The 14048-nt window shown below is 40.2% G+C and overlaps 1 protein-coding gene across 6 annotated transcripts in view; it reads right to left on the bottom strand.

Annotated features, from left to right (window-relative positions):
- Positions 1-14048, bottom strand: part of epha4b (eph receptor A4b) — a 104013-nt gene that overhangs the window by 7105 nt on the left and 82860 nt on the right. For 4 of the 6 annotated variants that reach the window (XM_044134202.1, XM_044134203.1, XM_044134205.1 and 1 more), the window contains exons 13-15: positions 13839-14024; positions 4858-4919; positions 2002-2211 (exon numbers count right to left, since the gene is read on the bottom strand). In XM_044134202.1, coding sequence (XP_043990137.1) covers positions 2002-2211; positions 4858-4919; positions 13839-14024 — 458 coding nt within the window. Of the gene's footprint in view, positions 1-2001; positions 2212-4857; positions 4920-11951; positions 12078-12727; positions 13769-13838; positions 14025-14048 lie in introns of those variants that run through there. The other 2 variants (XR_006372343.1, XM_044134207.1) reach the window with 2 other exon arrangements.

The following is a 14048-nucleotide window of genomic DNA, read 5'->3' on the forward strand; positions in this document are numbered from 1 at the left end:
AAGCTGGATTTTGGTCTTTTCCTGAGCCACTGTAAAATCTGGATATTTTTAATTTACACCTTTTCACTGTAACTCTGGCTTTATGTTTGTGACCATGTCCTGCAGGATATTGGACATCCACGCCATTCTGTAATCCTTTACAGTCTTTCACGGTTTTATTTAGGTGTGTGAAAGTGAAGGGGACTGGACACAAACTTTTCGGATTTTTATTCGTAGACAATTTTTAAATGAATGTATAATTTTCCTTCCACTTCACAAATAATGTATAATTATTCATCTGAACAATCTTCAGCTAAAACCCCATAAAATTCATTATTGCTTGTGTTTGCAAGGTGACAAATTGGAAAAAGATCAAGGCAATATAAATGCAGAGGTGATTTAAAGAGAAACACGTAATAGGAACATGTTTGAAATGTTGTAATAAGTGGTGTTAACCAAATATCTATCATTTTTTTTGGTGGTGGCATAATGCTGACACCACCAAGTTTTACAATGGAAATGACTTTCCACCCCAAATCCTAACTTTATTTACATCTAACCAGGCTACATTGTGCTTGTATGATGTCTCATTTGAGGATCAATGCAAACTTTAAATGACATTTCTTGTGAAGTCTTGTCGTGTACCTATTTCTAAATTTGCCTAAGAATCCAAATAACCAGTGAGTGCAATATGCCTAGCACTGTTAAAAACAATTAATGCTTTTTTTTTTAATTACCAAAGATTGTCAGTGTTACAAAGAAAACTGCGCATGATTACACAAGGGGTAACACAGGAAGCGAAAAACCCACAAATTTATATAATAGCAACACAACAGTTTCCTGGGTAAGTTTTTAAAATATAAAGCTTCTTCCATGTTTAGAATTGTAAAAATAAAACAACGCTCCACTATTGGTAGTCTTCTGGCTGTTCTGAGTGTGGAAAATGCTAATCCTCAGTTCTTACAGTCTGTTCTCATTTAATGAGAGAGGTGGCGGGATAAAGAGTGTGTATATCAGGTTTTTGGGATGAATTCCCTGAGCTCCCCCTGCCTTTGTTGTTGACACACAGATCAAAAGGACTCCATACAACCCCCTGTATGTATAGGCACCCCCACCCTCCCTGGTTCACTGACGCACGCAGGCATCGTACCTCTATAGGCTCGTCTCAGCTTTTTAACATGCGGAAGATGCCTCTGCACCACCTAGCATTCCCCACCTCTGCTCGGTGAAAGTCAAATGAAAGACAAAGCTGCCAAGTTGCTCAGCACTGTACTTTAGTTTTCCCCACCCCCCCTTGTCCACCCCTACCCAACATCATCTTTTCTTTTTTTTCTCTTAACTGCTCTCATTGGATCACTATTCTTCCCCTCCCGCTTCCTCTCTCTCCGTTTTTTCCTCCCTGGGTCTCTGGCTGTCTCTTCCCCATCTCCGCCTTTGCTACCCTCCTCCATCAGTGCCTGCAGCTCACTATCTAGGTCTATTGACATCAGTGGGAGTTTGTGTGTGATTGCTATAGAGCTGTCAGCGGCTGATCCACTCCTCCTAGGGCAATGCTAATGCCACATAAAGAATAACTTCCCTAACTTTTCTTATGAATATGAATAATGCCATCTCCTTGTGGACATTTTTGATGAGTTACTCCACAGTGGTTTAGCTCATTGATGTTTGAGTTTCTATAGTTTTACTAAGGGCAGGGAGACGATGCCGCAGTCACCAAAGACTGATTTGACTGCATAAATACAATGTTTTTTGCCTCTGTCTGCACTGCGTATATTAATTAGTTTTGTGAACCGTATATCTTCAATATCGATATTATATTTAAGTTAATACTCTGTAGAACCACTGTCGTCAGTGACAACATAAATTTTGTCACAAGGTTTTGATGGACATCCTTTAGGAACAACCATATTGTAAAAGTGCCACAACAAAAGCCAATCACATTTTGTGTCTGATTTAGTTTGTGTCTGAACTGTAACTTAGAAAGCGTGTTTTGGTCAGAAGCAAACAGCGAGTAGGTCTTACCCTCGTAGTGTAGGCGGCCTCGGGGTCGTCCTCCAGAACTCGGCTCAGGCCGAAGTCGGACACCTTACACACCAGGTTGCTGTTGACCAGGATGTTTCGAGCCGCCAGGTCTCTGTGAACGTAGCTCATGTCTGACAGGTACTTCATCCCCGAGGCGATGCCGCGCAGCATACCAACCAGCTGGATCACTGTGAACTGGCCGTCGTGTTTCTGAAGCAAAGCAGAAATAAACATGAAATGATTTGCGGAAGTCAGTATTTCTGCTGACGTCGACCAGTAACATGGCGGCACACCAACAACAGCTCCAGCAGTAATTGAAGGTTTATGCCAGGATTTGAGTTGCACTGGCAGTATTCCAGAGTCCCCAGAGGTTCCAGAGCATGACATCGTATCACTTTCAGCTCCTACTAACCCTGCGCTCTGACCTCAAACTGACGGGCTAGGGGGGCGGAAAAAAAAGATGAATTTCTGCATCCAAAGATCAAAGGGGGGGATCATGAGAACAAAAAAGTCCCACTTACAGCGGATTGAACCTGACACAGCAGACAAGACTTTCCTCTTTAGCACTAAGCTTGTGTCGACCCAGCTCTGCTTGTATTTCAGATTTTGAGCTGTGGTTGGCAAAGACTTTGCAGCCTGTTGATCGATGATGGTCCAGCTCACCTTCCTCTGCCAATTATTCCTGCCCTGGGCCAACGATCTCTGTTAAAGAGCCATTTATGTTATCAGTCATCCTCTCTCCTTCATATCATTTCTCCTTCTTCTGTCCCTTTGTAATCTCCATCCATCTCCTTCTCATCCTGCTCTCTGTCGCATAGAGGGGGAAGAACTCAGTTGCACTTTGATTCAGCCTCCGTCTATCTGTCTACGTTCATCTTTCTGTGTCCATGCACCCCTTCCCTCCCCGCCTGTCTTCTGTCTTTTTCTTTCTCTTGTCCCTCGGCAGCTGCGGAGTAAGTTAATTAGCCGGTGGTTTTGTGAGATGCTGATTGATTGGACTGTCTAACAAACCTACAGACTTCCTCTATCAATCTGCCCACCACACTGTACTGCCAGAAAGGAGGAGGCATGGCAGGAAAGAAAGGAGAAAGATAGGTTAGATGGCAAAAAGCCTCTTTTTATTAATTTTTTTTAATTAATAAAATGCATATCTAAAAAAAAACACTTCATGAGATGATAGATTGTGTTAGACTAAGAAGAGGGAAGCTGGTTTTGTTACTTCAGAGGGATTTCTGCTTAATAAATGCTCATAATTAAAGACAACTGTAAAGATACCACAGCTGAGCTGTTAAAACCATAAAAAGCCAGGCTCTGCAGACACTTTATGACCTTCCTTTCAACACGTAGTATTGTACAAAAAAAAAACAAAAACATGTATGTGGCATCTTTTTATTGTGTGTGAGCGAGTACGGACGGTTGGGAACAATGTACTCGAGTCGTTTTGTATCTTGTCTCTTCATTGTGCTTCAGTGCTACAAATGGGATCTGCACCTACTTAGAAACAGGCCCATCATCACAGCCTTAATGGCTGAGCAGCAGTGCAGTGATTTTACTGGCTGACAAACAAGGCTGAATATGAATCAGGGGAATGTCGAACATGAGGCGCACCAGGAACTGTGTGCCATTTATCTGGGCAAAAATGTGTTTCAAGGTTCCCCAGTTAAATCAATGCAGCATCTTTGATGATCAGAGCTGAAAACATATTTTGAATTTTCAAACACTGCAGAGAGCAGGACATATTTATCAGCACCCCTAGTAACAATGCATAAAAAGCCTGAAAGTAAATTGATAATTTTTTTTTTTAATTACAGCTGCATATTCTCGTACTAAATAAATTTAAAGGGTCCAACCTTTAATTTGAGTACATTTATTCAGTGAGTGGGAAGAAATAAAAGTTATTAAACATAATAATTGGCATCACTGCATTAAAAGTTACCAATTCTTGTATTTTTTTCTTTAATTATCCTTTGTTTTTGAAGTTAATAAATGTTTCTAAAGACTTCTAATTAGTAGTAAACTTCTTATTTCACTTGAGTAGGAAGCAGTTGTGACAAATTCAATATTTCAAAGGTCCTGGTCTAATTCAGAAAGCAAAAGTCCCCCCTTAAACACTTCTCCTGGAGGTTTGTGTAGTGTCTTTCTCATATTACAATCATGTATGTTCTCAGAGAGAGTCTTCAGTAAGTTTTGTCTGATGCTTTAGAGTTTTTGGAGACTTCTTTTAGCATAATAAAGTCTACTTTAAGGGTGAATTCTCTTGGAAAGCCTGATCTAAGCATGTAGGTAATTGTTTTTAACGTCCCTCCATTGTAAAGCATTTTTTATAAAGTGGAATGGCTGATTTTAAAACTTTTTGGGGCCTTTTGTAAATCTCTTGTAAGATTTGTAAGCGTCAACAATCTTCTTTCTGAAGGCTAGGATCTCAACGTGGTGTCTGCTCTTACACATTCAGGAGCACACATAACTAAATATCTGAGGTTTAAACAGAGGAAACCTTGTTCAAAATACACATTAACAGTGTTTCAGTCATATGACCCCACATGTGAAATAATTGCATATACATTTTAAGAGGGAATAAAAATTGTGGTGCTTGAATTTATTCCTCCACGCAAATAAATCATTTGTTCAAGTTCACAGAAAAACACAAATAAAATAAGGAAAACAATCATTTATTCTGTTTGCATTGTTTTGTTATGTTGATTTCAATTAGGCTTTTTTTTTTTTTCCTTTTTCGTTTTAACACTTCAAGTTACATTCAATAATAGCCTGAAACACTATCTCAGGGTAAAGTGTTGTGATGCTGCCATACGAGAAAATGAAAGTGCGGTCGCTCTGTCCTGCTGAGACAAGACTCACCTTCAGAAAAGTGTCCAGAGACCCATTTTCCATGAACTCTGTTATGATCATCACGGGCTTACCTAAAAGAGGCACAATATAGGGCAGTCGTTAATAAGCCACAGTTACAAGGGAGAAACGCACAAACTATAAAAAGACGAGGACGGAAAAGAATCAGAGTCCACAGCTGTGACCATCCTCTCTTTTCGTCTCTGTGCCTCTCTCAGGGGGATAACATGGTATGTCGTCATCAGTCACACTGACAGCTTCTAATCAGCCCTCTCCATAAACGCCAGGAGATAATTAGAATAGACCAATCCACCACCATATATATGTGCATGGGTGAGTGTGTGTGTGTGCATGGGAGCCTCCTGAGATCTCATGAATACTAATCAGCCTCGAGGGAAGTGGGAGGTTAGTGGGGGGGGGGGGTTGCGGTTTGATCGCTGTGCACCTGCACGGGTGTGTGTTTGTGTGCAACTTTGTGGGTGATGAAGGGGAGCCTGAGTGACAGACCCCGCACCCTATGATCCTCTGCTTGGCATCTGGTGAGGCTTACAAATGATTAACAAAGTACCTGCAATCACAAGTATGCACACGCACACACAAAAGCACACCAAAAACAGCAGTTGTCCCTGGTTTACAGCTACCACTCTCCCCCCCGCACTCCACCACCTTACCTCCACCCAGACGTCACCCCCTGCAGTCAGGCATTGCCAATCACCAAACAAACACTCGGCGTGCAGCTATAAATGACGGAGCATGGCTTGTAAACACACAGGCTATGTCACCGATAATGAATAGTTCGCATTTCCCAAATCAGACCTCTATGATGAGAGGAAAAGAAAAATCCTGGGGGAGAAAACCTAACATAAGGAGGAAGAAAAAAAGAGATGTCTAGACAGGGAGCGCTGTTGTAAATGGGTCTAAACTAAGACAAAGGATGAGCAGAGCTAAAAATAATTTGACAATAAATGGACCTAAAAAAAAAAAGCTGTATTACAATTTTGCTATGGAACCTCCAAATGCCATTTTTTAACATTTGTGGCCAACTTTTGAACACTGGTTTTTATACAGCTCTAACATGCTGGTACACTTTTCAGCTAATTTCTTTAGATACTGTGTGAAACAGCAAAAAAAAAAGGGAGTATCACACTATGTGTCTGGGAGAGCAGTTATTGAAAAGTAGGGTCATACTCATTTAAAAGATGAGATAGTTACAGTCAAGGTTCCTCCAGGGTTCTTGAGGTTTCACAATCTTCTGGATATTTACATGGGATGAGCCTTGAAATGGTTTTATAGTAAATGTATCATATATTTTTCCCAATGCGAAAGAAATCTCTCTGTAGCAAAGAAAACAGACTTTAAAATACTTCTGTAGTTTATAAATCACTGAATGGCTGAGCACCTAAATACATTACAGACTTGTTATTGTTGTGTCAACCTTCCACAACTCTCAGGTCCTTTAGGTCTAGTCTACCCAGCATTCCCAGAATCAGAACTATGTATTCACTTTAGAAGCTTGTTCCAATTTTCTGGAGAAAATGTCCAGAAAATTGCAAAACAGCTAAAATACTGAGTTCCTTCAAGACACGGCCAAAAAATGTACCTGTTTAGATTTGTTTAAAAGATCTGAAGCATTGTTTAATACAGCTGATGTATATTTGATGATGTTTATTCCTGACGATTTTGATGATGGCATTTGACACAATGTAATGTTTGTCACTTGTTTCACAACTGGTTGTTGTGTTATAAATTTTTAACATAATTCAAAGCATTTTCAACTTGCTTGTTGGTAAAATGTGCCACACAAATAAACATAACTTGACTTGACTCTCCAAAAAGGAATGCTCTGATTTTCAAAGTGAGGTACTGGGATATTTACACGTTGGTGACTCCGGGACGAAAATAAATCTGCTCCATTTCAAAATCTACAACTCTTCGACTTATAAATGGTTTTAAATCAAGATTGGGATGATCTAATTTAATGGGAAAAAATACTTGTGGAAGACAAGTGAGGAAAATCAAACATTTTCCATACTCATTTTTTATTTTATTTTTTTTATTGTAATCCTGACACGGAAATGGTCAAAGCAAATTCCATACTTTTCCATACCATTAGTGCTTTCTGCACTACTAAGTATAAAGATCAGCCACTTTGAATGAATTTAGACCGTTTTCCCAACGTGGATATTTCAAAATTCAAAATATTTCAAAAATATTTCAAAATAGGCTTATAATGTCGACACGGTAACGGGTAAATCGACTGAATTTGTATGGGGGTTTTTCTTGTCATGATGACCATTTAATGAAAGCGACTAATAATCAATGGTATGTTAAAAACAGTCACACTACATCCTGTACTACAAGATGGAATCTGACAAATGTTTTACTGTATCTACAAATCACACGCATTTATACACACGCTGTATGTCTTTGAATCAAAAGTGAAAGAAAGTTAGGACTACTATATAAGTGAAAATGTAATAAAATACTAAAACACATAAAAATAATGAGAAATTGAATATGTGAGAGAAGGTGGCAGTAAAAACATATGAAGTAACAGATGAAAAAAAAAGGGAACAATGACAAAAAAAACAAGAAGTGGCAAGAAGGGAGGAAGGGAGAGAGGAGAGCAGATGGATTTGAGGGAGGAGGCTGGTCACACGCCTGTCATAGATGGGCAGCAACAACACCACCAAGGCCTACAGTAAGATTGTAGGTAAAGACAGCAATACATCACTTTAAATGAATTCACTATCTTACTGCAGAAAACAGACACACACAGACACACACACACCACACACACAAACAGAGTCGCCTGGTCTCTAGTGGTGGTGTCTTCTTTGACAGTAACATTAGTCTCAGGGATAAAAGTGAAAGAGAATTGGATTTTCTTCTGCTGGGGGTGAGGACTGCTGGTCACATTTATCTCCACACAGAGCCTCTGTGAGTGTGCGTAGGCGTGTGCGCGCGTGTATACAGGAGAAGGAGAGCTGGTTTCAGGCCATGGCATGAGGGGACGGATGGTGCTATAAAGACAGGCTGATTTGAGCTCTGTTTAGAGAGGGAGAACATTTGTGTGTTCAGTATGCAAATGGAGCAGTCGATGGGTCTAATGCTGACTAAAAGGACAGCCGACTCCTCGCTGCTTTCCTGTCGGTATGTGCAGGTTTGTATCAGTGCTTGTCGGCATTCGGTAAATGTGGATACATGTGTTTTGTACTGCATGCACATGTTACACCGTACAAAGTTAACACCCATGAAATGGGAAAAGGGACGATAAAAAATACCTTAAAAACCAATTATGTGTGTGAGTGTGTGTTGGGGACTGCACGTGCATGTGACATTGGATATTGCCTTTGGGTTCGAGGTGTTAGATATGGTCAAGAGAGAAGGACAATGAAACACATTCATCCTGCTGTCTGGGCTTAGACAGCTACATGATTTGAGTGTGTTCTCACACACATGCTGTCTATAGCGACAATCTGGCATCTGGACTTAGCACAAAACCCTTAAAAGATAGAAGGAGCAGCAGATATCTGAGGGCTTGCATTAGTTTGTTTTGTCTTTTCTGTGTGGTGACTGCAAAATCACACTAATGCAGATGTTTTGAGAACATAGTCAATCCCTCATAGTCAAAAGATTCTCTCTGCTTCTAATCTAAATATCTCAAAACTTTTCATAGCTGTAAGTCAAGCAGTATTTTGAATGCTGTTTTCTTGTAGAGCAAATGTGATTTTTTTTTTTTTAAACTTTAATAAAGGGTACGTCGATGCACTACAAAAAAACTGAGCTTTGGAATGGGCCCCAAATTTCCGTTTAGTGGATTTTTAGTTTTGATGTTTTACCTGTTAGCTTGATTTGCAGTAGTCATGAAAGAAGCTTTCAGTGTGTCGCAGTCCTTTATCATGGTGGTCGAGAAAAAGCCTGCTGTCCTTTGATAATGGTCTAATCATTTAGGAGTGGCACCTATGTGTGAATGCGTTTATCAGCCTGCAGACTAAGCATGCAGTCCAGTAAATTACATTATGAGAGGCGGTTTTACTTTGCGTTGGTGTGAGTGTAAACGAAAGCGATAGAGTCTGTATACATCTTGACAATTACATTACGAGTAGATATCTGTGTGTGTGCCACTAGGCCACATTACTGCTTTATTGAATGAGGCGGCCCAGGGTACAAATGAGAAAATGAAATAACTTCTGCATTGATTAATGTTAAGGGCCTGGACTAAATGATACAAAGCTTTTAACACAGGGCAGATCTCTGTTCTGGGAAGTGCCATGTAAGGCTGTGGGGGCTGTGGAGAACACGGACAGACAGAAACTCAATAACCTTATCTTTTCTCCTCTCTTCACGTCTCCCCCTACTTCTCTTCTCCTCTCATTTCCTCACGTTTGTCTCCTCAGCATCTCCCCTCTTTCCGTGCCACCGCCATTTAAACTCAAGCCTCATCTTCTCTCAATTCCTCACTCTCGTACCTTATCTCATTCATCCATGCCCCCGTTCTTCCCGCCGTCCCGCACCCGTCGTCACCTTTTCCTCCGTCCCGTTTCCTGTCTCTGCTTTGCAATCTTCAAATCTCCATGTGTATTCAAAGCATGAATACTTTAAAACACTCTGACAGGAAACACTGAGACACTTATTGTTCGACGGACAAAGACACGCAGTTAAATCCAATCACTAGTTTCTTCAAACAGAAGACGCCTGGAAAACACGACTTTGCCAGTTTTAATAGCACCTTTGTAGACCAGCCCTGTAATGACGGCGTGCAGACATGCATGTGTGTGTGTGTGTCAGATGAGATTGAGTCCTGTAATTGAGGGTTTTCCAAATGAGCCGATTGTTGCAGTGATTGTGCGACACATAAAGGACGGATGGATGAAATGAGGAACTGGGGAGATAAAGGGAAGATAAGAAGAGTGAGGGGAGGAGGGGAGGGGGGCAGGGATGAGCGGATGAGGGCAGATTGCTGCACTTTCGTTATGTGTAAAAGGCCCGATAAAGAAAAGAGGGACTTTTTCTGCATGCAGTGGTCTAATTAGCATAAGAATGGCAACAATCAGGTGACAGACAGCGGAGTAGGTTATTAGAGCTGCACATGGCAGCGGCTGGGGGCTTATGAGGTTTTAAGCAGAAAACATTCACCCACCCACATGCACGCAGACAAGCAGAGCAGCTGGAAGTGGAAAATTCAGTTAAGAAAGAGACTCATGCATATATACAATCCTAGCACAATTACCAAAACCATTGCTCCAATAACTACTACAACTTGGTTATTTCAATCCTTTTAACACAGGCAAAAAAAGATTGAAAGGGCTGCATGTAATTTTACAGCCGCTATTAATACAATAAAATCTAAATAATAATAATAAAAAGGATTAATTCTGCACTACCATTAACAGAACTTCTTATTTAGTACACTGATTAGGTAAGTGGCCACACATCCAGCTCAAGAGGCTTTATGAGAACAATACTTTTGGAAAAACCTAGGGGAGGTTTTTATATTTTCATAAACATAATAAAGACTACACAGGTTGCAAACTGCATTTATTCAAAGTGGAATATTTTTGTCCAGGTTGGATTAGTCCACATATGGTTATGCCCTGAATTATACCCCTGACATTTTTAGATTTAAAGTAAACTTTTAAATTTACCAAGATGTTTCTTCTAGCTGGAAGCTTTTAATTACTAAAGGGAATCATTGTAGTGAGCTGGTAAGTAAAAAAGCTTTCTAAACTCAAACACTTTTAGCTCACCAAAGACAAATGTCAAAATTAAAGTGGCAACATGTAAAAAGCTTATCAGCAATATGAGAAAGATCTGACTGTTCTCATGCTAATAGAGTATTTTCCACTAATTGCCAAGAAAGATACATTTTTTGACATGCCATTTTTATTAAACTGTAAATATTTATTAGTATGTTTCATATTTCAATGCTTCATAATAATCATATCACACTAAGCCCTACTTAAAGTTTTATTGTATTAACAACAACGCTTTTCAGTTTTTTTTTCTTTTCACTTCACTTCGATCTCTGCTAGTAAGATCAAAAGTCTACTAGCGCCTCCTGCTTGATATCATATCAGGGCTACTTCAGCTGTTTGTTTTTTTTGTTTTTTTTTTTTTTGCTTCTTTTCTTTACAGCTTTTGCTGAACTAGCTTCAACGTAGCTCCTACTCCCACCACAGCAGAAAAGCAATTACTCCCAGTCCAACTTAAACCAATACTACTACGGCGTCTACTTCTACTCACACCTACACAAACCAATCCAGCACACCTGAGTCCAGAGCAATCAGGTCGGCCTGTCTGATTAGAGTGAGGGCAGTGTGAGAGGACCAGCTGGGGCCAGAGAAAAGGGGGCCTGAAGGAATTATTGACCCATCTCAACTCTCACCCCCTTTTGCCCGCACATGCACACCCTGAGCTGTGACCTGTGAAATTGCTGCTCTGCTAGTGAGATTTGTTTCTGCAGGGCTTTATCAGCTCGTCAATGTGCCGTGAAGGCAGGTGAGAAAGGACACAAAGAGACGCATGTGGAGAGGAGACAAGCACTCATTACGTATGGAGAAACAACAGAGACGCACAAACAAAAATAATCGCATTCAGAAAACACTACAGAGAACTTTATTACGCTGAAATAAATTGCTTGTCAAGTCATTTTTCAGTTATTTAGCTGTTTCTGCTGTCAACCATGTCATTGCTGTCAAAAATCTTCAAGCACTTTGCAGTAATTATTGGATTTATTTTGGTGTTTCAAATTAGACTGGTGAGTTATTCAAGCGACTTTGCCATAATTACATGTCTACGTGTTGCGTGCCTCTCTAATATCTCCAAGAAGAGGAAGAAAGGGAGTGAAACAATAGGAAGGAATTAATAAGAAGCTCAGTATGGTGTCATTCATGATACACATGCTGCTGAATATTCATGAGGCTAAAAACACAGCCAATTAACTTTCCCCACGTATAAATATTCATGGTCGATGCAGGCATATATCCGTTTGCTCTTTTGTTGTTTGGCCCGGGCGCTGTAGAGCACTTCTGCATGAAGGACTGAAGATCTGAGGGTGTGTGGCAGCGAGGTTGGGTGACGGGGAGCTTCGTTTGTCTGCCTGCGTGTTCAAAAATCCTGCTTCTTTGTACCGCGTCTTTCCATCCCGCTTTCTATGTTTGCGTCTAGATCCTCTCACAAACATCTGCATAACAAGATGTCAGATCAGAAGAATGATGGAGCGGTGCATACTGAGTAACAGGAAGAGCACAGGGATACAGAGAATGCACAGTACTTTAGATCACTAATCTGAAGAGAACGAATGTGCTCACACAAGTGGTACTTATTTCTGTGTAGTTTTTTAAGGGAGAATTGCATCATAATAAAGTAAAGCTGTATAACACCCCTTAATATATTGTTTAATAACTGGAGGCAGATAGGTATATTTGTTGGCAGATTTTTCATAGTGCACTTGTTGTACTGTAGTTACAAAACAATCCTTCTTGCAAAATAAAGTTACTTAAAGTTAAATGTTATTCACATTCAGCAGCAAAGTGCATTCCTTTAGCAATCTTATATGACCTCATGCGATTAAATACACCCATTTTTATTAGCAAAATGGAATTTCTTTTGGAAGTTACTTTAATGTTTTATTTTTAAACATTACACAAACATAACACAAATGTAATAATACTACAACATGCTTTTTTGTTTCATTGTTAAAGTCTTAAAATCAGATTAAAATATTGCCTGGTTTTGCATTATAGGCCGTTGTCGGTTGGTACAGGTGCAGGAAAGTGTGGAGGGTGCTGCATGTTTCATCTTTGGAACACATGAATGGCTAAAATTAGCACAAGCTAGTGATGTCAGTCAAAACGTGGAAACTTTCTTTGACTTTTTTACAGTTTAAAAAGCTCTCCAAAAAGCATTTGTCGTAAAAATAAGTAGTAATTGAAGCTGTGTGTTCAAAGGCCTTGTAGAGAATGGAAAGAATGACTGAGTGGATTGAAGTGAGGAAGAAAAGTAAAATTACATGGCAGGATTTTTTAGACTCTGGCCCTTTAAAGTTGTACTTCGGGAAATGTTATTTGTTGCATTCCAGCCCTGAACACAGAGTGGTGCTGTCTTTTTAGATTTACTACCCAATACGTTTCTCATTTTAACTCACATGCTTGCTTTTTGCAACAACTATCATGTGGGGTGGGTGTAATGGGGGCCACAAAATGATGGCTATAATTTCAGATCTATCATTATTTTCTGCTTTTTCTTGCTAAGAATCACACGAAAATTGGATCTTTGCTGATTCTGACTTCAGTTGGAAGGAGTACCAATTTATAAAACCATATTTTTTAGTGTTTTCTTGTAACTGGGCGAGATGTGGAGCCAATATTGAGTATTATGCAAAACAGGACAAAGACATTCGTATGTTGCCAACTTAGCATGCCTAGATTTGAAAATGCAGAAGAAACAGAACGATAAAGTGAGAATGGAAAAATTAGACAGAAGGAGACACAGAGAGAGAAAATGAGACAATCAGATGGACATTGGACTGGGAGAGAAAGCAGGAGTACAAGATAGCGGCATGAAAGCAGGATGGCTGGAGAGAGCAGCGATAACAAATCAGCTATCTTGTTGAACCAGGCCTGCGTCTGTCTCACCTGCTTCAGCAACACACACGCTCACTCTAATTGCTCAAACACAATCATGTGAAGTAAACAAGTGGCCATTTGAGTGGTGGACAGTTGCATCACGTGCACGCGGCCATGCCATGCGTCACCGCTGTGTTGCCATGGTAATGGGGCTTTTATCTGATCCAGGGTCAGCTCTTATTCACATCAATGCCACATCTGCTGTGTTTCAAACAGGTGTGTGACAGACAGACATCCACACCCACTCATATAGAGTAGAATTAATTAAGAGCTTTGCATGATTCGACCAAAATCTGATTAAAAAGAAAAGCATAATGAAGAAAAAGGGATTTATTTGTTTTTTTTTTAAACGTGTCCACTCACATTTTGTGACGACACCCTCCAGTCTGATGATGTTCGGATGGTCGAACTGTCCCATGATGGACGCCTCAGAAAGAAAGTCCCTCCTCTGTTTGTCAGAGTATCCGGCCTTCAGGCTCTTGATGGCCACATAGATCTCCCTCTTCCCCTGAACACGCAGGCGACCGCTGCACACCTCCCCAAACTCTCCTGCACAAACACACAAAAGAAAGA

Source organism: Gambusia affinis, linkage group LG12 (assembly GCF_019740435.1).
Source record: "Gambusia affinis linkage group LG12, SWU_Gaff_1.0, whole genome shotgun sequence".
Taxonomy (NCBI): Eukaryota; Metazoa; Chordata; class Actinopteri; order Cyprinodontiformes; family Poeciliidae; genus Gambusia; species Gambusia affinis.